The 22,694-nt window shown below is 43.7% G+C and overlaps 2 protein-coding genes and 1 long non-coding RNA gene across 8 annotated transcripts in view; 1 reads left to right on the plus strand and 2 right to left on the minus strand.

The window, feature by feature from the left end:
* The window catches only part of GCK (glucokinase), a 47,982-nt gene extending 39,126 nt beyond the window's left edge, over window positions 1-8,856 (minus strand). For 2 of the 4 annotated variants that reach the window (XM_079955123.1, XM_079955122.1), the window contains exon 1: window positions 4,749-5,644. In XM_079955123.1, coding sequence (XP_079811249.1) covers window positions 4,749-4,793 — 45 coding nt within the window. In that variant the 5' untranslated portion in view covers window positions 4,794-5,644. Of the gene's footprint in view, window positions 1-4,748; window positions 5,645-8,755 lie in introns of those variants that run through there. The other 2 variants (XM_079955120.1, XM_079955124.1) reach the window with 2 other exon arrangements.
* Window positions 6,736-8,691, minus strand: LOC307204047. The gene is made up of 2 exons (XR_013833490.1): window positions 8,343-8,691; window positions 6,736-7,369 (listed from the first exon to the last, which is right to left on the minus strand). It is a non-coding gene; the product is annotated as an uncharacterized lncRNA (long non-coding RNA).
* On the plus strand, window positions 8,797-22,604 carry YKT6 (YKT6 v-SNARE homolog). Of its 3 annotated transcripts, none has more exons than XM_079955262.1 (8): window positions 8,797-8,927; window positions 10,657-10,797; window positions 12,509-12,591; window positions 14,151-14,251; window positions 15,601-15,705; window positions 16,200-16,265; window positions 18,195-18,296; window positions 20,023-22,604. In XM_079955262.1, the coding sequence occupies exons 2-8, from the start codon at window positions 10,694-10,696 to the stop codon at window positions 20,056-20,058; spliced, it is 597 nt and encodes a 198-aa protein (XP_079811388.1). In that variant the 5' UTR covers window positions 8,797-8,927; window positions 10,657-10,693; the 3' UTR covers window positions 20,059-22,604. The 3 variants fall into 3 exon arrangements, with proteins under 3 accessions (XP_079811388.1, XP_079811389.1, XP_079811390.1); XM_079955263.1 differs by lacking the exon at window positions 8,797-8,927 and adding an exon at window positions 8,981-9,162; XM_079955264.1 differs by lacking the exon at window positions 8,797-8,927 and adding an exon at window positions 9,486-9,598.
* Window positions 22,605-22,694: the final 90 nt, after the last annotated feature.

Below are 22,694 nucleotides of genomic sequence, written 5' to 3' on the forward strand. Positions count from 1 at the left end.
CTATGATAAAAATGAGAGCGTAGGGAGATTTTGCGTGCCTTGAGTATCCTGCAGGAAGGGTGGGATAAAAATCAAATTCATTCATAATAGTCGTTAAGAGTCGTCAACAGGCTCATCACAGCTGTCTGCCAATCACCCATTCCCACCACCCTTCTGAGTAATACCCCTCCCCACCTTCTCACTGTCTGGTGACTTCTGTTTCAGTGTATCTGAAGAAGTGTGCATGCACACGAAAGCTCATACCTAGAACTAACTTAGTTGGTCTTTAAGGTGCTACTGGAAGGAATTTTTTTTTCCTTTTATTTTGTTTTGACTATGGCAGACCAACACGGCTACCTATCTGTAACTGTATTCATAATAGTATTATATTACAATTCCAAGTATGTTCCCCAAATATCTCTATAGGATTATTCTATGGCCAGACCAACGTCTTTTATCTTGATTCCGTATTAAGATGTGATCAACGCCACTCAAACGTACAGGGAGGAATAGACCAGGAAGCAGCTATTGTTGGGAATGGAACTCCCATGTCTTCACTGCAATGCTCAGGAATGCTCACCCCATGTTGTGACATCACCACATTGTTTCACAACAGGATGTCCACGAAAGTTGCTGGAGAGAACTGGATATGGAGATGCACCCCCATGTCACCTGTAATATGTAGTTTTGCCTCTTATGGACTAATGAAGAGCACTGGCCCTACTAGAATGTCTGTTTCTGCCATGAGCATGCTTTGAAAGGTTAGGACAAAACCTAGTCTTCTTTCTATCTTGGCTGTGAATATAGAAGGCCACTAGGAATAAGGGCTTTGCAACATCAATGCCTCAGCAGTGCTTGAAGAGGTTGAGCCTTCTATAAATCTCCCTTCCACCTTGATTGTTTCTCAGATGTACAGGTGATGATGCGATAATTTTCATGCACACCTCCATAGCAAAAGCACAGCCAAGCCATTAAAGGTACATAGTTTCCTTCTGCAAATCACAAGTGAATGTTCTAACCCAGGCTTCCTCAAACTCAGCCCTCCAGATGTTTTTGGCCCACAACTCCCATGATCCCTAGCTAGCAGGACTAGGGATGATGGGAACTGGAGTTTCAAAACATCTGGAGGGCCAAGTTTGAGGAAGCCTGTCTAAGCCAAGGGTAGCCAGCATGGTGCTCTTCAGATGGTGTTGGACCCCATCTCCCATCCTCCTTGGCCCTTGGCATTGCTGGCAGGGGCTGAAAAGATTTGGACCCAACATCTGGACCACAGAACATTGGCTACCTTAATCCAGTCCTTAAGCACACCACTTTCCTTTTGCATGCATGAGGAGGGAGATTCTTTGCTTGTGACTAGGGATGGGCAAATCTGTCAATTTCAGTTTTTATCCGTTTCTCGTTTCTCCAGTCTTCCATTCTCCACACTTCCACATTGGATTGTGATTGATTGATTGATTGATTTAAGTCTCATCAGCATTTTAGTGCAGTTTTCTACTAACACACATTTTGTATGCAATCTTTCCTAATATACACATTTTCGCAAAATAATTTATCCAAATGTAATGCATTTTTGTGTTCGTTATTTCCCCAAATATATATGTTTTTCTACACCTATTATATTGGCACTGTAAAACTTGGAGGCATGAATTTTGAATGATGACCGTGTTTCAGAAAATTCATATTAGGTAGGTTCACCTTTAATTTCTCCTCTATCCCTACTTATGACAGAGCCTTGCCTTGAGACTGCATCAGTCTCAAGCTGTTGCACAGAAGCAAAGTGAATGGGCTGCAGGACAGGCTAAACAGGTCCGACTCTGATGGAGACAGGAATGCCAGGCCCAGTGCAAAAGGACCACCCCAAAGCTGCCTATGGATGCTGCCTTATCCTAACCCCCTCTAGTGGCACAGGTCAGGGAATTGGGGTTGTGCAGCTGGGTTGCAATCAGATGTTCATCTGCCTAGGAGTAAACCCTATTAGACTCAGCTGGATCCTGCTTGTTATTGAAGATGCAGATATGTCTAAGACTGCAATGCTAGAACAGTTTTATTGATCTAGTAAGGATGGGGGAGGGGAGAATTTCAACTCGGTTTACATTTGAAGCCAGTTTTATCAAATTTGCACTTTTTGAAATGATATGAACTGAAACACAGACATCCTTTGAAATTTGCACTCATCTGAATTTTGTAATGCTGTTCTCCAGCTAAACAATACATATTTAAAAATGCATATATTAGGGCAAAGTGTGCATAAAAGTGAATGTATTATATTAGTGGAAGCAACACCAACTAAATTATTAGGAGAAATTGCTTGCAAAATGTGTACATTAGTCAAAACTGCTTCCACAAACTGGAGAAAGCAATGAAAAATACTGAAGATTTTTTCATGAAGTCTAACAAATAAATAATGAGCAAATTACTGTAGGAATGTAGAGAACTGAATTTTAAATTGGAAAATGAGAACCCAAAAGAACTGGAATTGACAGATCACCCTCCACCCCAACTGCTTGGAATTCAGATTCTTTTAAAAAGATTGATAGCCTGAGTGATTTAATCCTTCTTCTACCACAGCGGCATGAACACTGTTTTGGGGCAGGATCCTACAAACATCTAAGACTGTTCTCTACTTAACTTTCCGTTGTGAATTAGTTCTAAGTGAAATGCCATGCCACAAACTCCTTCTCCATCCAACAATATTTATTAGAAATGCAACACAATGTTATTGTTGGAAAAAACACGGCCAGACTGCCTTAGGTCACAATCCTGTGGACGCTTGCCTAGGAGCAAATCCCTTAAATCTCAAGGGGTCTTACGTAGAAATGCAGAGGATTAGGATACCAGTGTACTGTTAGAAATATGAGTTCAAGGATCCAGATGCTCTTGTTATCTTTTCTAACCACTTAATAACTTTTCTGCTCCACAGTAATATCCTGAGCCTGCTAAACAAAAGGATTAGGCACATAGCTGTCTATATCAGGGATGGGGGACCTTAGGCCATCCAGATATTGTTGGACTCCAACTCCCATCAGCCCCAGCCAGCATTGCTAATGGTCAAGGGTGGTGGGACTTGGGGTCCACAACACATGCAGGGCCAGACATTCTGCATCCCTGATCTAAATCAGGGATCTAAGCAGACTCAGGGTTGCACTTGTCCTACAGCCTCAGTTTTTCCACTTTTAGAATGGGCACATTACAGGACCTTTGGGAAGACGAAACAGGCTAAACATAATGCACAAGAAACATACCCTAAAAATGACAAAGCCTTTAAGGTAGTTTGGCAGGTGTGGGGAACCTTTGGCCCTCCAGATGCCACTGAACTGCAGCTCCCATTATCACTGGCCACTGGCCATGAGCTGATGGGAATTGCAGTTCAGCCACATCAGGATGGCCAAAAGTTTTCCCCACCTGTGATAGAGAGAGGAGGAGATCACGGTCACTTCCAGATCAGCTATTTAAGGAACATTAATCTTTCTTTGTTTGCAGGGAAGTTAGATGATGGCATGTTGCACAATCATCATGCCACACCTTCCAGTGCATTTCCCCTTCACTTTCCTTACAGAAAAAAATATATAGATTTCATTCATTGCTTCTCTACTTAACTTTCTGTTGTGAATTAGTTCTAAGTGAAATGCCATGCCACAAACTCCTTCTCCATCCAACAATATTTATTAGAAATGCAACACAATGTTATTGTTGGAAAAAAGATCCGCATCAGACACAAGGATACCAAATCCACTTTGACTGAGAAAGATGGATTTGCTGGTATGTGATTGAATCTCATACACAAAATAGTGATACTCTGGAGTCTTTGACATCTGGGGAAGCAGCTCCTACATGCCGTGTTACACCCTCCTGCCCTGGGAGCTTTCATAAGGGAACAGCTGAACTGAGGAGGAGGGGTGGCCTTTTGAGTCTGGGGATAAAAACAAGAGAAGGTACTGTTGCCATCAGTTTGGGGGCTACTTTAGGGTGTTCTTAATTGACCTATTGGTAAGCTTGATGGTCGTTTACACTGATTTTTTTTTGTTCTTTGTTGACCTCTTAGTGTTATGGTGCAGAGATAGCTAAGATTTTTATTATGCATGTTGGTTACTGACATATTGGATTTTTTTACTTTCTGCAAACTGCTCTGGGCTTGCAAGTGTGCCTATAGAAAGCATTTAAATTGACTATGGCTGCAAAACTCAGAAATGGAGGCTCTCAAAATCAGGTTAATTCCTCTTGGAACATTGGCCTGTACACTTTTAAGCTTCAGCAAAATTAGCAATCGGGTGAAGGAGAAAGGTAAACGAGTCTCGGGGAGATAAGAGATCTGGAGTCTGAACTTTACATTTTAAAGGTGGCTCTCTTCGTTTACTCCAGTGGAGCCTTCCATTGGTAGGGTTGCAAGGTTGCACTCCAGGGATGTGTGTGGCTTTAATTTCCCCAAGGAAGAAAAAGAAGCAACCACAGCTTCACCCACCTGTTTCCTTTGTGGTCCCATAATCTACCCTCTTCCCCGCCTGCAGGATCCTCTTGGGGATCTTGCCTGCTGCCACAAATGAAGAAGGGGTGCTTGCTGGGCAGCAACACCAGGGGAGCAACAAATTGCAGAACACAATTGCACCAGTGAATTTCTGCTCCATGTGCATTTTCTAGGTTATGGCTTTGTGACCACCAGCGTGGGGAACCATCACATAGATACTACCTTCTGCAGGGCAGCCAAACCTATGCAGGATTCACATCCACCCAAGGAGATTCCCCCAAACTAGAAGACAAATGTAAAACATTACCTTCCCCTTCTTGGAGCTGTCCATCCTAGTTCTGTGATCCAGCATTGGGGCAGCTGTCAGCACCAGCTGCTCTCTGACCAGTCCCCAACAAAGTCCAAAGTTGCCCAATGCCCAGTTTGCCTCCCCTCCTCCTTTCTTGCTGGGACAACTTAGCAGAGAGGGCAGTTCTTCCTGTTGAGAATATTCCACTTTCTTAGCTTGTTTATTTCATGTATAAGGTTGCTTCCTCTCCCTTTGAAGTTGCTCGGCACGTGACAAAACTTCCTCTTCCGCTTTACCTTTGGTGTCTGGATTTCTCCCTGAGTGAAATGGGGTGTTCCTGGCCTTGGACTTGTTTTATGCTTCACTTGGTAGTATATCGAGAAGGAACATCCATCCTGTGCGGATCCGTTTTGCCAACCTGCATCTTGTCAAAGGCAAAGCAATGAGGCCCGTTCCAGTAACAAGAGTTTTCCCTTCCGCCCAGGTAACAGCGCATGGGAGCGTTGCGCAGATCCCGTTGCCTCTCGCTGACTTCCTCTCAATTCTGCTCCTCTTCTGAACTCAACATCAAGTTTATTTACTTTTTCAGCCGGTGACGTTCTCCCTTTTTCTTTTTTCCCAGAGTCCACACAGGTTGCTTCCTGGGGTCTCAAGGCTAACCCTGCATTGCCATGGTGACTGGTGGTGAAAATCCTGTTGCACTACCACCTCACCAGAGCCCCTCCTGTCCATGCCATTAAAGCTGTCATGCGGAATACTGCTACCATGGGAATAGGGCTTAATTCGAATGGGCATAACAGCCACATTATCACTTTGCAGCTGCTACAGCAACCACTCCACTGCAGGGCTTAGCAACCTGTTCTGCTCCCATAGTGATGATGGTTCACAGCAACCCATTTCCAAAGAATGAAAGGCTGGTTTTTTTAAAAAAAAGAAAGAAAAAGGGAGAAGTGGGGGGATTTAGGTGCTTCCATATCCAGCCTGGAGAAACCAATGAGAAGTGGGAGTGTCAGAGGATAGAGTGTCTCCTTCTCCCAAAGTGAAACCGTTTCCCGCACCCCCACCATCACTTTGATTCTGAATATTTACCATGGGAGTGAACAACCTGAGCAAGGGATTCATCGCTGTCACGCTGGTACTTGTTAGTAGGCATCGAAACAGACCGGTTGTGCTTTTAGTTTTAAGAGAGGAGGGTTTCCTTGCCGAATATCTCATCCTCATTGGCCCACCTGGCCTGGAGAAGAAAGGAATAGGGATGCTCCCCACCTGGGTTTCTAGAGAAAGATGCTGTGGTTCAGTCACAGGAACTCCTACAAGCCTGCACTCAAAGGTCTGTCCTCTAATGTCAGATCAATATGTAGAATTTCATATTGAGGACCTAGGGTCACCTACACAAAAAAAGATGCTCTTTCACTGAGCTGCAGCCTCTTCCCCACCGAGTAAATGTCTTGTCCCACACTTATTGTAGGGGTTTACATTGTAAGGTTGCTTCCAACTACAGCGGCAAGAATGTTACTTGCCCAAAAATGGAAAGAAGCAGAAGTCCCAGCAAAATAAGAATGGATACAAAAACTTATGGAATATGCAGAAATGGTTAAACTTACCGGAAGAATAAGAAATCAAGATAACAAACTTTTTACAAAAGAATGGAAATGGTTTATTGAATATTTACAAATAAACTGTAAACAGATAAGAACATTAGCAGGATTATTGTAATAACCTGCAGTTTTTTTGAAGCAGATGAATAAATGAGCAAATTAAGTTAATTTGGATATGCAGAAAATATTAAAAGTAAATTTAAGGACCCTCAGAAAGAGGGGGAGGAAGTTTTGAAGTGTTAAAATGATTGTTAGATTATTGAAATGCATAAAATTGAAAATCATAAATAAAATAATAATAAATACATTTTAAGTTTGCCACCTTTGTTGTGGCAAAATAATGACTAGGGTGGGACACGGATTTTTTTATTTTTTTTTTATCTGGTGGTGAAGTGACTTCAAAGCACAATCTATTGCAGCCTAACAGGATGGCCCCTCTGGAATTTGTCACACACACATACAAATGAATGTGTGAATCTGTTTGTGCTTTGCTAGCAGAGCTTAAATACATAACCTTCCACAGACCTTTTCAAACACATACGTTTGGAGAGGTTCCCTAACTTGGCAGAGGCGGAAATACAGGACAAACTATCAGTACAAGATGTAACATTTCACATTGAAACAGGGGAGAATCCTGAATTATCCAGGATGAGTGGAAAGCCTTGAACTTTAGAAAGTGAAATGGAGAAAGGATCTTTAGTGGTCCCCGTCAAAGCATTTCAGAGGGTGGGCGGCTGAAATTCTCAGCCCAGGCGGGAGAAAGCGAAGTCCGAATGGAAACAATGGAACATTATAGACATGCGTAGGAAATCATAGGCGAGGGATGGAAAGGAGGCTGTCCGCCTTCCACTGCCACGTCATGCTAAGGAAATCTCCTTGCTAGAAGGCGCATCAGCTGAGCTCTGCCTCTGGAAGAGGATGCCTCTGATTGGCTGCAGGATGTGGGCAAATCTCTTCAGTTGGGGGGGGGGGGCAAACTCCTTGACAAGTCGATAAAAAACCCAGGTTGCCTTATAATTCTGGTTGTGGTTAGAATCTTTCCTAGGAGAGGCAAAGGGGGAATGGAAGGGTTTGCAAATGTTTCTAAATGAAAGAGTTGCAACAGGCTACTTTTCCTTGCAGCAAGTTGAATTAACCATGCTGCCTACCCCCAGAGTTAAAAAATAAACAACATTTTAAATTGTGTTCTCGCTGCATGTGCTTGGTCCCTCATCATAGCCATGCAATATTGCTCTAGGGTTCTCAAATGTAAAAGGGAAAAAGGGTATTTTGGTCCAGGAGGAGTGGCATCAATGGAAATCGCCTAGGTCCACACAGCTGCCGCTATGAACCTCCTGAGCCAGACTAATTCAAGTAGCATCTGCCAAAGAATCATGGGAACTGTAGTTTCTTAAGGGTGCTTGTTAGGAGACCCCTGTTCTCTTCACAGAGCCACATTTCTCAGAGTTCCCTAGGACGAGGGATTGATTGCTAAACCACTATTAAATGCAGCTCAGTTGCAAGTCCAAGTTTAATAGCTTAATTTTTTTTTTTTTAAATTCCTGCATTTTAGTGTTTGTGTGCATTTATATTTAGAGAACACAGACAATATTTCTAGGCTCACCTATCTGGGACAAGCCTCATGGAATTCGGCAGTGCTTACTTTTGAGTAATATATGGGATTGCACTAATCAGATTCAACACAAACAGCGAGCGGACGACGTTTAAAAGTCACAACCTCATTTTTTTTTAAAATCCTATGTAGTTTTCTTCCTACGTGTTTTGTTAAGTGGAGCACTGCAACAACGAAATAATAAAAAAGTACACTGCTATGCCCTAACTCCACACAGGTAGAAAATCAACACGTAAAGATTATCTCGGCGCTACATTTCTACCAGCGAAAATGCCTCTGTCGTTGTCAAGCTTCTGTTGTATCTTTGTGGGGTGAATGCGGCTGTGAAGTGGGCATGGTTATTTAAAAACACCGATTTCCTTTTTAATTCTTTTTTATTTGCACCAGTTCCTATATATTTACCACCGATCTTGCCCCGCACATGGAGGATTGTGCCTGATTGCAAAATCGATCCGGAAGCCTCAGTAGTTGAACCATTGCGACTGCAGCCCCTTGAGTCAAACCGAGTTCTGACGCACGCGCAGTACGGCCAATGCGCTCCCGCGGCGGTCCCCACAGAACTTGTAATGTATTAGATTCGCACTGGGTCTACCAGCTTCCGAGTTGACTCTAGAGACCATCTTTCCCAGAGGGGACAGTTCCCCAAGAGCTACCAGGAAGTGCGTTGGAAACTGTCTCTTCACCTCGTCGACTTAACTTTCCGACGATTAAACAGAAAGGGAAAGGGGAATGCCCCCCCGCCCCCTCAAAAAAAACCCCGAACCCAACCCCATCTCCACGTCAACAGACTAGGGCCACTCTTATAATATTCCTACCTCTATGGCGACTCGCCGGCACTTCCGCTCCGGGCTCCACATCCGGGGCGTCCAAAGCTTCCGCTTCGTTCATTCGCCTCCGAGCCGCCCGGGGAGCCTTGTGAGGCGAGACGTGACGTGACGTGGGAGGGGGCGCCGCCCGGAGCAGAATCGGAGCTCCCCGTGCCGTGAGGTGAGCGAGGCGCGCGCTTGGCCGTTTACCTGTCGACGTCGTCGGCTGAGGGAGGGAGGGAGGGAGGGGCCTCGAAGGGCCCAGTCGGGGGGCGAGAGGGCCCTCCCCCCCCCGTCGCTGCTCCTCGCCCGGCCGTGTGCTCGGCGCTGTACGAGAAGCCGAAGCGACAGGCCTAGAGTTGGGCTCTCTCTTTCTCCCTCAGGGGCGCAGCGAGGGGCTTTATCCTGGCTCACAGGTGACGCCCCTCCGCTTTACCCCGCTTGCTCCCCCAGAGGCTCTTAAAGGGCCTCGGGCCTTTCTCGTCACCTGAGGCCTTCGATTGGAGGCTGAACCGGGGGTGGGGGGGGTGGGAGGCCTCTGCAGCGCATGCGCCCTGCCCCTAGTCTTTAGTCCAGTGGTGGGGGCTCTGAGGCTCTCCAGATCAGTGTTTCCCAACCTTGTGCCTCCAGCTGTTTTTGGACTACAATTCCCACCATCCCTTGCCACTGGTCTTGCTATTCAGGGATGATGGGAGTTGTAGTTCAAAAACAGCTGGAGGCACAAGGTTGGGAAACACTGCTCCAGATGTTGCTTGGGGAGGGGTTATTGCTGGTGGGACAGAGAGAGCTGGAGGTACGCATGGGTTCTCCACCCTTGCTGTGGGGCCTATCTGATTTGCCCTTCTAGTCCAGGTATCTTTTCATGCCCAGGAATATTATTGTTATTATTTATTTATACCCCGCCCACCTGGCTGCGTTTTCCCAACCACTTTCCACTTCTAACCCAAATACGCCTTCATCTCCGACTATATGATTTCATGGTGGTTGTGTTCTTGTTGCACCTTGGATCAGACAGTGACCCACTAGTGGGTCCTGACACCCAACCCAGCACTTGAATCCCAGGGCTCTAGTCCGTCATTTTCTGCCGGCAGTGACTGTCCATTGTCTGTGACCAAATAGTCTTTTCTCTTTCCGTCTTGCTTTCAGAGGAGGGTAGCTGTCCTAAGCATAGAAGTGAGGCCCACTTGGTTCCGTGAGTCTTGCTCTTCAGTAAGATTGCAGCTATGCAGCAAAACAGCAAGGAATCTTGGTACCTTGGTACCATTTGAAAATTGATTGCTTTACTATGTTGGGACATCTTTTCTGGCTGGCGAGCCAGATCATTATCGCCCCACCTCCCGGTAGGCCATATTTGATGGGTGGATCAGTCTTCCCACTTGTCAGTCACCGGGTGTCATTGTGATGTCATGGCATGCAGTGCTTTGAAATCCCAATTGTTGGAACTTCAAAGTGCAGTGCAGCACTGTTTGGAAGCGCTTTTGCTTTCAGACAATCCCAGCACTCCTGTTTGAGCCTCTGGTTTACTTGCAGCTTATGTTTTCAAATGTTTAGCAACATTTGGTGGTCCACAGGTTTCCCTGATTGAAACCTTGGTCTTTGAGCATCTCTGAAATAATGAGTGAGTGCTTGTAGTTTTTCATGTTTATCTGTGATGAATGTTTTCTCAGACTAGTGATGTAATTGTATATCATGCCTTCCTCAGTAAGTGTGTATAGAGTTGCTGTGTGAACTTTTAGTCTTTCTCTGCTCCATTTCCCAGTCAGTGTGTAAATGAAGTAGGTTTGGAGCCTATAGAAATCTAGTCTGGAGCGCATGTTGATATCCATTCCTCATAGTATTGTATCTTACTGCTGCTGTTTTCTCTTTATCCTACCTTATTTTTGTGCTTTTCTTTTTCCTCCTTTGCTCAGGTTGTTGAGAATCAAAGAGGCTTAAGTAAATAAAAGGATGAAGCTTTACAGTTTAAGTGTCCTTTACAAAGGAGATCCCAAAGTGCATTTACTGAAAGCTGCCTATGATGTGTCATCATTTAGCTTTTTCCAGAGATCCAGGTATGTTTCCAGTGCCTCAGAATGACTACTGGGGTACTTTCCTCTGATGCTCTTCTCTGTCCTCTTCAAGGACTTGAATTTGTACTGTAGTGCCCTCTTTGGCTTTGTTGAATGGAATTCAGGATAGTGAATTCTAATGAAGTCATTCTGGTTTGAGAGTTGGCAAAAAAATATGTGTATTTTTTGTTATCTCAACAAAGGTTATGATAAGTCTAAGCACCTATGATCTTATTTAGAAGAATGTTACTTCTCATTAAGAATTTTACTATTTGTTAAAAAGGGTTGATACTTGTGCCAATCTGAACAGATGTGCTTTGCTCTCAAAATGCTGCCCCTTTCACTTGCAAGTCTAACATCAACAGCTTTGAGTGTGCTCACCTAACCTTTTCCATTAATGGAGTTTATTGATGTTAAGTGTAGGCCTGGGTGATGTATCAATTGCCCAGGATCAGTATGATGGCTAGATTGCAATGGCATCTTCACCGGGCAGTATATCATGGGTGAAATCACCGCTACTCCTGAGTCCCGTTGGCACCAGTTCATAGAAGGACTCATGAGCAGTGGCAGTTCCACCCATGATATCCCTCTGAAACTGCCATCGCCTCTGGCCCTCATACCGCGTGAGTCAGAGGTGGTGTGGTCTTGATCATCTGAGAAGTGGGCAGTTTGAGGAAGCCTACTTTCAGCTGATCAGACCCCCTATCTCCAGCTTGTGCCAGCGGAGGCGGAGTGGGAGAAAGAGGGACCTCGGCCGCCTGAGTGAAGTAGGCAGCAGCATCAAGCAGCCCCACTCCATGAGGCACTGGGTTGGCTTGCACCCCTAATCCTTGCAGAATGGTGTCGAGGCTGCCTGATGCTGCCGCCGGGCCCACTGCTCAGCTGCAGCATCAGGAGGCCCCTCTCCCCAAGGCGCTGGGGTGGATTGCACCCCGTGCCTTGCAAAGCTGGGTAAGGTTGCCTGATGCTGCTGCCAAGCACTGGGAGCAGAGAGAGTCCCTCCACTCCCAGTGCTGGGCGGCAGCAACAAGCAGCCCTGGCTTGGCCAGGTTTCAGCATCGCGATGTATCACCAGATCGCAATGTTTGGCTGGTGATACATCGCAGTTTTGAAAAGCTGACATTGCCCAGCCCTAGTTAAGTGTATGTACCCAGGTAAATATCATGCCATTAATCTTACAGTGCATAGAATTTGGCTCTTGAATATTAGAGCCATTGCAACAAAGCTATATTTTTAATCAGAATTACATGGAATGAGAACTGCTGCAGCAACTCAGAATCCATTTTGTCTCTGCTCATGTATTTCTTTGAGCAAGCTTTTAGTCTTGCTACAACATGGTTTAGGCAGCAGTTATACATATGGCTCATAGGCAGAGGCTGGGACCAAAATAGTTGACAGCAATGCTTTAGTTGAATGGATACATGTATCTATTGACACTTGCAGTTTTGATGAATTGTAGACTTGGAGGCTGCTTTTGAAAGACTAATGAAACCTTGCACTTTTAGGGTCTGTTTGGAGAATGACGATTTTAAATAGTAGTTTTTTCCTGTGGTTATTTTCCTATTAACAGATGTGTTGCAGTGAGTTTATTTGCATTGTAACTGCTAGTAAAGTTACATTCTTCTATGGGATATATATGGCTCTTAAGTAATCCATTTGGTAATCTTGGGGAGCTTTGCTAACTAATATTGAGGCATGCCTCTTTTGTTTTCAGTGTTCAGGAATTTATGACCTTCACAAGTCAGCTGATAGTAGAGCGTTCAGAACCTGGCACCAGAGCTTCTGTAAAGGAGCAAGGTAAGAGTTTACAGAGGTCTGGGTTGTACTAAGACAGCCTTCCTCAACCTGGTATTCTCCAGATATTTTGGACTACATCTCCCATCATGTTGGGACTTGGTGCCATTTACAACTCACAGCATGACTGTGCTGGCTGAGAATTGTAGTCCAGAATTTGATCAACTGCTGTTTTGTATCTTTTCTTTTTCTTACTCTCTTTTTGTCCAGCCCTATTTAAGGATATTAACTTTTGTTGCATGGTAATCATTACAGTACTTTGTTTCTATACATCTAAATATACATATATACATTTATTTACATATATGTATAGATAATTTATCAATATCCTGTTATGAAATAGTGAAAAAGTCTATGTCAGTTACTGTTTCTTATATTTTTCGTTCATTACTTTTTTCTCACGGTTTGAAAATTTTATTTAGAAAATGGAGGCAGGAGGAATCTTGGAACCTAGAAGGGCAAACCATCTCTCCTTGGTCTGCATTCCTTTGCCTCTATTTCCCCTGGTTCATGGAAAATGCATTTTTGGCACAGCACTAGATACTCCAGTGTGTGGCAGCTGTGAAGAAGGCAAATTCCATGTTGGGGATCATTGGAAGGGAGTTGAAAATAAAATTATGAATAAATACCATTATGTAAATCAATGGTGTGACCGCACTTGGAATATTGCATGTCGTTCTGGATGCCACACCTCAAAAAACATATTGTAGGGTTGGGAACGGCAACCAGAGTGATCATGGGGCTGAAGGATCATGAGTTTTTTGTTTAGAAAAAAGCATGCAGTGTTTATGAAATTTTGCATTGCGTGGAGGAAGCGGACAGATAAATGTTTTTCTCCTCTCATACTATTAGAACCTGGAGCCACCCAATGAAGCCAAATGTTGGAAGGAAAAGACAAAAGGAAGCACATAATTAAAACTATGAAAGCATTGGCTACCAAGTTGGATGACTTTTAAAGGGTTTAGACAAAATTATGGAGGATAAGTCTGTCAATGGCTGCTACTCATGATGGCTGTATAATATGTGGTGGAGACAGAATGCCTCCGAATGCCAATTGCTGGCATTCATAAGCGGGCAGAGTGCGGTTGGACTCATGTCCCTCTTGCAGACTTCCTGTAGGTATCTGGCCATTGTGCGAACAGAGCGCTTGACTGGGTAGACCTTTGATCTGCTCTCAACGATTTGAATTATCCCTTTCTCAAAAACTGAATTATTCCTTTCTCAAGCTTTATTCACAGTGCTACAGATGGGGGTTTTAAATTCTCTGTGCTATAAAGGATTTTTTTTCCTTGTGCTGTTCACTATTCAGTGCTACCCAAACACAATTCTTCCTTGTGCTTGGAAGCTGCCTCAGTCCTGCAGTGGGGGAAATCCATTCATTCTTTCAAAGTGAATCTTGACTAAAGACTTGGGAGTTGATAAGTTCAACATGTGCATGCCTAAATAAAGTGCATGCTAAAACAGAGGTGTCCCCAAATAAATTTGTTATCTATCTAGTATTCAGACACTAAGCAACTTTCTTGGGACGAAACATGAGTTGTTCATCTTTCTCTTCACTTCAGAGTATCTCTGCCATGTTTATGTGCGGAATGACGGATTGGCTGGAGTGCTGATTGCAGACAATGAGTATCCATCCCGGGTCTGTTTCACCTTGTTGGATAAGGTAAGTACCAGGTTCAACCAAGATGACCTATGATTCTGCAGTTGATCTGCAAGAGAGCATAGAATAGAAGTTTTGAAGCTGGACTATGGGCCTTTCCTGTGGTGGCACTTTGGAATGGCCTACCCCCATTCCAAAATAAGGTATGAGCTAAGGCTCTTAACGTTTCAGCACATGCTGAAGCCTTCTTTATTTACCTTGGGCTTTACTGGTCCTTAATGCCTTCTATTATGAGACTTAATTTTATTTGGACTACTGATTGAATTTTAATGTGATGGTATCCTGTAGTTGCAGTGCAAAATTTTATACCACATTTTCTATGCTGTTGTACGTTACCTGGCAATGCATAATACTCTGTATATAAATATTGCTTGGCTCCATTACAGGTAAAACGTTAGTTCAATTGGGGCACCACACCAAAGCATGGTTTTCTCTAACCATAGTTTAGAACTCCAGCCTAGGATTTAGGCCAGGCTTAGGCAAACCCGGCCCTCCAGATGCTTTGGAACTACAGCTGCCATCATCCCTGACCACTGGTCCTGTTAGCTAGGGATGATGGGAGTTGTAGTCCCAAAACATCTGGAGGGCCGAGTTTGCCTATGCCTGATTTAGGCAAAATGACCACCCCCACTCCTCACTGCCCTCTCCCTTCCCCAATTCAGCTGAAAACTTTCAGCCCTTCCATTCCCAAGGCTTGAGCTTCAAATACACAACAGAAAAATCTGTTTAGATATTCTTGTCTTCTTTTTTTCCATTTAGGCTTCATAAGTTAACTCCAATCTCCATGGTGCAGCAGCTTTTGGAGGCAGAGGGATGGCCATATATCTATGGTTTGTTTATTGGAAAATATACCTAGCCAATTACAAACCATGGTTGGTCAGACCAGACATAAAACTATAGCTTAGCTTCTTTTTGTGATTGGTGTGATACCTGAATAGGGGATTGGCTCTGGGGCCATTTGATGTTCAACTATTTTGTTTGTTTAAGGTAAATCATTTGCTTTCTTCCCAGGCAGTTTGAGCCTGGTAAATACAAGGAAGGAGACCTGGTTAGTTTCAAAGATGGGACTACCTTGGATGCACTTAGATTGTCCTCCTTGTTAAGGGCATAAAATTGGAGACTGGTTTTGATTTGTTACTGACCATGAACTTATTCTGGATCTTGGAACTACTTTGAGTATTTATTAACATTTCCTATTGAGGAAGGTGTGTGTTCCGGTAGAGAACACAGAAACTGGATGTCACTTGTCTGCAATTGGCAATTATGGTATTGGGGAACTGTGAGAATCTTGGTCTAGGTTGCTCTCATGAGTGAGAGGGCAGTTGAATTCTTATTGTCAGTTTGCATTGTAGGTGCTGGATGAATTTTCCAGGCAAGTTAATAGGATAGACTGGCCTTCTGGAACCCCGGCAACAATAAACTACACAGCTTTGGATGGTTACCTTAGTAAATACCAGGTATGACTGAACTGGGCTAGACATTTAAAGCAAAGAAGCTTTAATGTTGTCTGGTGCATGATTTTAACTTGCCTTTCAATGTGTATTTGTTTTAGTACTATTCTGTTGTTGTTTTTTGTTGGTTTTTTTTGTGTGTGTATGTGTGTGTTTAGGAGGGGAAAGCATGTCTTAATTGATCACATGTATTGCATGCTAGCAGCCATAGTCCTAATTGCATGACTTAATTTAGTTTTTACTATGTTATATGAGAAGAGGCTGCTCTCTGGGAAGAGTACAAAGAACCTTTAATATTTCTAGCAGAGGGAAGAAATACTGTTTTATCAAAATCTCCATTGCCAAAATGTTGAAGTTTTTGATTTGGGTCATATATGTAGCTTGGTACAGTTGGAAGAATCTACTTTCTGATTATTCCATTAAGAAATTAATGTCCTAATGATGATCTCCAGTTTCTCAACTTTGGCCTTCTATAATAATGTGATGTGTTCCTCTTTAAGAATCCTCGTGATGCAGACGCAATGACAAAAGTGCAAGCCGAGTTGGATGAGACCAAAGTCATTCTGGTAAGGGGCAACTCTTATAGAAATCTTGTGGAATTGGCACATGTTGTGTTAAACCAAGTCTCCTCAACCCAGTGCTTCCCAGCTATTGTAGGTCTTCAGGTCCCATCATCCCTGTCCACTGGCCCTGCTGGCTGGATCTGATGGAAGTTGTAGTCCAATGTCTTGTTGACTTTCTCATGACCACTTAGAAAATGAAGGACAGTACAGAATTTGCTGTACCTTGGTCCCCAGAGCATCAGAGACTACAACAGCATTATTAGGATATATTGTCCCACAAAGCTGTGAAAGCTATGCAAACAAACCCTTAGTTTTTCCCTTTTCTTCTTTGAAGGGTGCTCTCTTCAGCATTAGTACAGTGTGTGAGTTACTGCACCAGTCTTTTAATAGGGCACTTGTGATTCTGTAAGCTGGTTGAGGAGCCGTGAGCTAAGCTGAGAACAGTGATGCAGTCAGATGGAACTAGGTCATGACTACTACTTTAGCTAGGAACACCCTTTGCTGCTGTTTATGATGTCATTAGTATCTGAGTCAATCTCTTAAAATGAGCCTAGTGTTTCTTGTGTGGCAGAACAGAATTGTCTTGACTGTCCTGTTTTGCAATCATGCTTTAGTTGCTACCTCCCCCACAATTTAGGGATGTCCTGATTGTGGTGAATTGTAGTGGTGAGCAAATGCTTCAGTGTATGGCTGTTTGGAATCCTGATTCCTATTCCCATCTCAAGCAATGTGCCAGAGGCTGGGAGTTAAACTGAGCTTCTAAGATCTCTACAGAATATTAAAGCAGCTAAGAAGGGAACTATTTAACATATATTAAATCTTAAAGCAGTTTTGCTTTCTCAGCTGCACTTAGGGAGCAGAGAATTACTTCTCTGGGTTAAGTGCTGAAACTTTGAGATGTTGTTTATTTGCAGATCTGTGTAAAAACTTACCAAGCCTAGATAATGATTATGGGCAACTTAAGCCTAAATATTAATGTTCATTAAGTCTTAAGCATCTGAAAACAGAGTCATCTGCTTAAGTGTTGGACAAATTAAAATATAAGTATTGTTCCTGCTACACTTTTTGAATACAGTTGGTTTCCCCACTCTTCTGAGAACATGCTTAAATAGTTGAATAGATAGCCTCTATTTCAGTCAATTAGAAAAGAACCCTCTTGAACAGTGAGGCAGAATTTTGTTTACATTTTAAAAGTAAGTTGTTAGAATTAGAGTCTGAAGGTGACAATGAAAATACAAAACAAAAAACCACGAACCCAAGAATAAAACATACACCACACTAAAACAATAGATTGCTAACCCAGTTGCAATAAAAAAGCAGCAACTGGAATGAGCTCTAAGGATGAGGGAGGTTTGCTGAAAGCAAGCAGTGAGGTCAGCATGTGTGCCTCTCTGAGCAGAGAATACTGAGGAGCAGGGGCCACCACCAAAAAAGCTCCATGTCATCAAGCCCTGCTGATAAAAAAAGAAGGGGACACAAAGCAGATTCTTGCCCCAAACATAAAGAAAGAAGACGGGGCAAAAGCTTTTATTTATATGTATAAGCAGGCATGCACCTTTGTGTTTTCTTAAAGTTTGGGTTTAGAATTTACACACCTTTTGGCAGGGGCCAAGGTGAGAGGAAGGGACGAATATATGCTTGTAGTGGTGACAGCAATGGAGTGTTAGTCTGTGTGAGAGCCAGATGTGTGCAGAGTCCAAGAACCTTGCCTTAAAAACCAACAATATAAGCACCTTCCAAGCCAGAAAGCAGATTTTCATTTTATTACTATTTTATAATACGAAGGGGTGGGGAGCTCTGTGGCATGGTGTGTGTGACCGTAGCTCTGCCGATTCTTAAACTTGATCTCTGCTGCAGTTTGAGCTGCTGGGCTTGCAATAATTATTGGCCACGAGCAGCCTCCATCTTTCAGCTTTGTCTTTTCTCACTTAGCACAATACCATGGAGTCTTTGTTAGAAAGAGGAGAGAAGCTGGATGACTTGGTGTCCAAATCAGAAGTTCTTGGAACTCAGTCAAAAGCCTTCTACAAAACTGTAAGTATATTGTGGCCAGAGGCCCAACTATCTTGTCTCACTGACTTCTCCTCCGTCTTTCCAGCAGAGTGTTCATGGGTGGTATGTTCTTAGAGCCGAGTGTTGTGAGACACCTACCATGTAATTCCTGGGGGGAATTGGCAGGGTGTGAAGTAATTCTCATATCTCTTGCTAGTCCTGGATCTGTGAAAAGCTCTTGTGGATTGTGATGTTTAGGACTCTAGCAACAGATTCTCTTGAGTAAAGTATAATTCTCCTTGCAGATCCACACAGCTGGATCATTGTAATAGGCTGCCATACACTTAGGAAGAGGGAGGTTTGGCTTCCATTAACATGCTAGATAATTGATAATGATCTATTCTCTAATGATAATAATTGGGCTTGCTCTTTTCTCTATCTTAAAAAAATAAAATGTGGCTTCAGATGTCTCTGCCTTCCACAATGTGGTGATCAAATTCTGTTCATAATTTCCTGCAACAATTTCATTTATTTCATAAAAATAATGACAACCACCCATATAAGTGGGGGAAAGGGCAAGAGTGGGCAGCAAATGAGTGTTTTTGTCTGAGAATCATGGCTTTCTTGTACAGGTATTTGCATTGGAAATGGAACCCGGTCTATCATGAACAGTTAGATTATATTATCTGCCTAGCTGGAGATGAAATGGAAAGAGCCCTTAAATACAGGAAATTTAGGTGGGGGCTGGAACTAATAAGATTTTTCCTGCTGAAAAAGTTTGCGAATTGCAAATGGAAACATGAAATAATAATCATCCTGACCTAAATGGCAATTACTGCATGCCTCAAACATCTTGATATTGGTCCGGCCCACATTAGCACTTGGCTTCCTCTGGCTTGTAGCCAGTGCTAGTCCTATTCATAACAGACCCATTGAAATCAACAGACATAAGTTACTCATGTCAATTGATTTCCGTGGGTCTCCTTGGAATAGGACTAACATTGGATGCAGCCCTCTGGCCCTATTCTTATGTATCTTTTCCTTGGTACAGGTATTGTGAGGAGCCTACCCTGCAGCTCCTTCCCATGCCAGCCTTTCCCCTTCTGGAACATCTCTCCTCCCCACTCCAGAGACAGGAGCTATCATGGTCCTTAGGGATTTCATTTCTCTATCTCTCCAGAATTCCTTTCCTGGTTTCCGAGTGTTTGTACTTAGGAAATCAGGACAGATTAATAAACCAGCCACATTCCTCCCTTAATAATCTTACTGTCTGAGCCGAAGGAGACCGACTTAGATGAGGTTTTGGGAATCCCCATGCATGTGATTTTGGGGGGGTGCAATATGGTGGTGGTGGTCACTTTTTAAGCCCTAAATTGCTTGGCACCCAGCACATTATGGACCACTTCCTCCCACATCGGGAGAAGCCCTCTTGACACTCTCCTACCCCACCTTCAAGCGATGGAGACTGGGGAGGATGCATTCTTGCTTGAGGCCTTCCAGATGTGCTTTTGCTTTCTTTGGATTATAATTGTTTAGGTTTGTTTCGTTTTTTGCTATTTTTATTATATATGAACCTCTCTGGACATTTTTTTAGAAACTGAAGGATGGAATATAATAAGTATTCTTGACAGATAAAATGCATAAACTAAGCTGATACTGACACAAGGAGATTTTGTACGAGGAGGCTTCTGAGGATTTGACTTGCTAAAACCTTTTAAGTGGGAATCTCTCAATGTGTGTGTGCTTTTTTTTAAAACCATCTCTTAAGGCCCGCAAGCAGAACTCGTGCTGTGAGATCATGTGACCCCGTCGGCTGGAACCTGCCACCTGCTCTGGACTTCATTCCCATTCAGGGCTCCAGGACACAGCAGTGAAAAGATGCACTCCTACAACTTCCCATGGCACTCCTTGTTTCCGGATATAGCCACCTCAGCCAGGCTGGATGCACTGAAAAAGGATATGATGTTGTGGTTCATGAATTTAAAACAATCTTTTTTTTCTCCTCTTGAAAAAAGGCATCTTGGGCCTCAAGATGCTTGTCCTATGAGGCTGAGGATAGACACTGACTTTTTTCCATTGGTACCAAATGGGCTCCCTGCTCTAGCTGTCTGGTGGATAGCTACCGTGTGGGGCTCTCTGCCCTGCTTCTTTCTGAAACCTGCAAGCAGATGTGGACTCACTCTGTATCTGTTGCTGTATGTTTACGTAACACTAAGAAAACAGTCTGACCACCTGACGGTTGCAAGCCGGGACCAAGACTTGGCTTGTCAGTCTCAACACTGCATCTAGTGGTGACGATGAGTTTCTCAGTGTGCTAAAATGTCCCGCGGTAGTTGTGGAAGCAAGGCAGGACTGCAGCCCGTTCAGCAGAGGAGCTCCAAGGAAATGAGCAAAGAAGTTCCCAGGGTGAGCTTGGGCTTGCGAATCTGCTTGGAATTATTTCCTTTTGCTCAACCTGGGAGAGTCTTTTGATCTTGTGACTACATTTGCCAAGGAGATAAGCAGCAGCTCATTTTCGTACCCAACACTTAACTGCCACTTGTCAAACAAAAATGTTTAAGGAGGCTTGTTGTGGCATCACAAACTGGAAATCTGTCTCGTCTCAGTGCTTATTTGGAGAGGGCTTATCCATGGCACTGGTCAGTTTTCTGGTCAGTGGCTTCTGTTGCTTTTGCAGTGCTTCTCCATATACAGTGGAAAAGCTGTTTTCACAGTCAGCAGCTCCCTTTCACTGGCAATGTGTTGTGTTATGGCTGCTGTTAGGCAGTGCCCCTGCCATGGTATTAAACCAGCAGCCCTTGTTGATGGCATTGTGCCATTGCCCAGAAGTACCACCTGCTGCTTTGCACACGGAGCTGTGCCAGAGTTCTGTAGTTTGACCTGTCCTATATTGGGTGTAAAGTGTTTTAGCCGCTGAAGTTGTGCGTCTTGGTGTCTTGTAATGTTCTTGGCTGGACCTACATCCTCCCCACTGGAGAGTTTGTCCCTGCTGGCTAGTTTTGTTTAAATACCAGAAAACGTTGATAATAATCTCTTGTCTTTTCTATCAGTGGTGCCTGAGCTCTTAGGCCCATTCTGTCTTGGGAGGCAGGGAGGCTATTCTGCAATTGGAGTTCCACCCTGATCTTGCCTTTTCTGTACCTCAACCCTGTTGGGTGTGTCTGCACACAGGTGAGAAGCATCACTTTAATAATAATAATAAAAGCCTTAGAGAAGGAGCCGTGAGAATAGCAGCTTTGGTGTCAACAGGACAGAACTGCTACGTTGTGCTGTTGTACATCAGTGGGATTCTGGGAGGGTGTATATGTCTGGGACAGTGACAAACAACTATCTTCTGATCTAAGTCTTGTGGTAACTGAAGTGACATCACTACCATAACGCTTCCCTCTTTTCCGGAGAGGCATATGGATGGTTATAGGGGTGGAGGTCTTCCCTGCTTCCATTACTGTGCAACAGGCTGTAGCAAAGGGGGCGAATGCCACTAGGGCAGAGCCGAGGCTTATCGACAAGGACCGTGAGCATGAGTGCAATTCGTGACTTGCAATCTGTTCACTTTTTTGTGCTTTTGTGACATATTTGACTGTGCCGCTTCCTCATGGGCAACAGCAACTTCAACTTTCAAACCCATTTTTGCAATGTATTTATTACTTGATAAGAAAGCCTACACCAAGCCCGGGGCAGGGGTGAAATGGGCCAAATGAGAGACCCAGGGTCTTACTCAGCTTTTGTTATCATAGTTGACCTGTGTTGGCTTGAGGGTGGATGTTTTGGGACAGTTTGGCTGCATTTACTTGCTCTCTGCAGCAGAGCCCCTCGCACACCTTGGCCAATCACAAACTTGAATCGACATTATTATGCAGACTGCATTGGTAGTACCAGTGCAGCACCCCTCTTGGTGCCAGTGTATCACCAGCCTTAATTTCTTTTCTTTTCTTCCTTGGATCTCTGCTTTAGATGTATCTGAGGGCTGTCTTTTCTGTAAAGCCCATTTTTCGTTAATGGTCTTCTGGGCTTGATCTTAACGAGTTCTCTCCTAACAAGAGGCCGGGTAGTGAGCCACAGTGATTTCCATTCCTCCTTGCTTTGGGAGAGAACAACTGTTCCCGTTTGTCATTTTTTTAAACTGAAAATTAACTTCAGAAACTGACCCCGAGAAGTAAAACAGCAAGGCTAATTTGTAAAGTGTTTTGCGACCTTAGGCTCATGTGCTCACACCTCTCAACCTGTCCTCTTTCTAATGTGGAAGCTTTTACTAAAGATTGTATTTTAATAAATATGGCCTAACTTCTGTATGTACTGGTTAATGGATTATACCTACATGGATAAAGTTATTACTTGATGGTTCAAAAATGGCTTGTCTCACATCATCCATGCAAGAATGAATGAGTCCTCAAACTTTTGAATTGCTCGTGTGGAACCTGTAGCCTTCCTGATGGTACT

The sequence above is a fragment of the Podarcis cretensis genome (assembly GCF_951804945.1).
Source record: "Podarcis cretensis genome assembly, chromosome: 15".
Taxonomy (NCBI): Eukaryota; Metazoa; Chordata; class Lepidosauria; order Squamata; family Lacertidae; genus Podarcis; species Podarcis cretensis.

What these genes read in the sequence shown, in the direction of transcription:
- YKT6 (XM_079955262.1), top strand. Translation starts at nt 10,694, where the DNA reads ATGAAGCTTTACAGTTTAAGTGTCCTTTACAAAGGAGATCCCAAAGTG. An exon ending in AGCTTTTTCCAGAGATCCAG is followed by an intron (nt 10,798 to 12,508) that starts GTATGTTTCCAG and finishes TTTTGTTTTCAG; the next exon opens with TGTTCAGGAATTTATGACCT. An exon ending in AGCTTCTGTAAAGGAGCAAG is followed by an intron (nt 12,592 to 14,150) that starts GTAAGAGTTTAC and finishes TCTTCACTTCAG; the next exon opens with AGTATCTCTGCCATGTTTAT.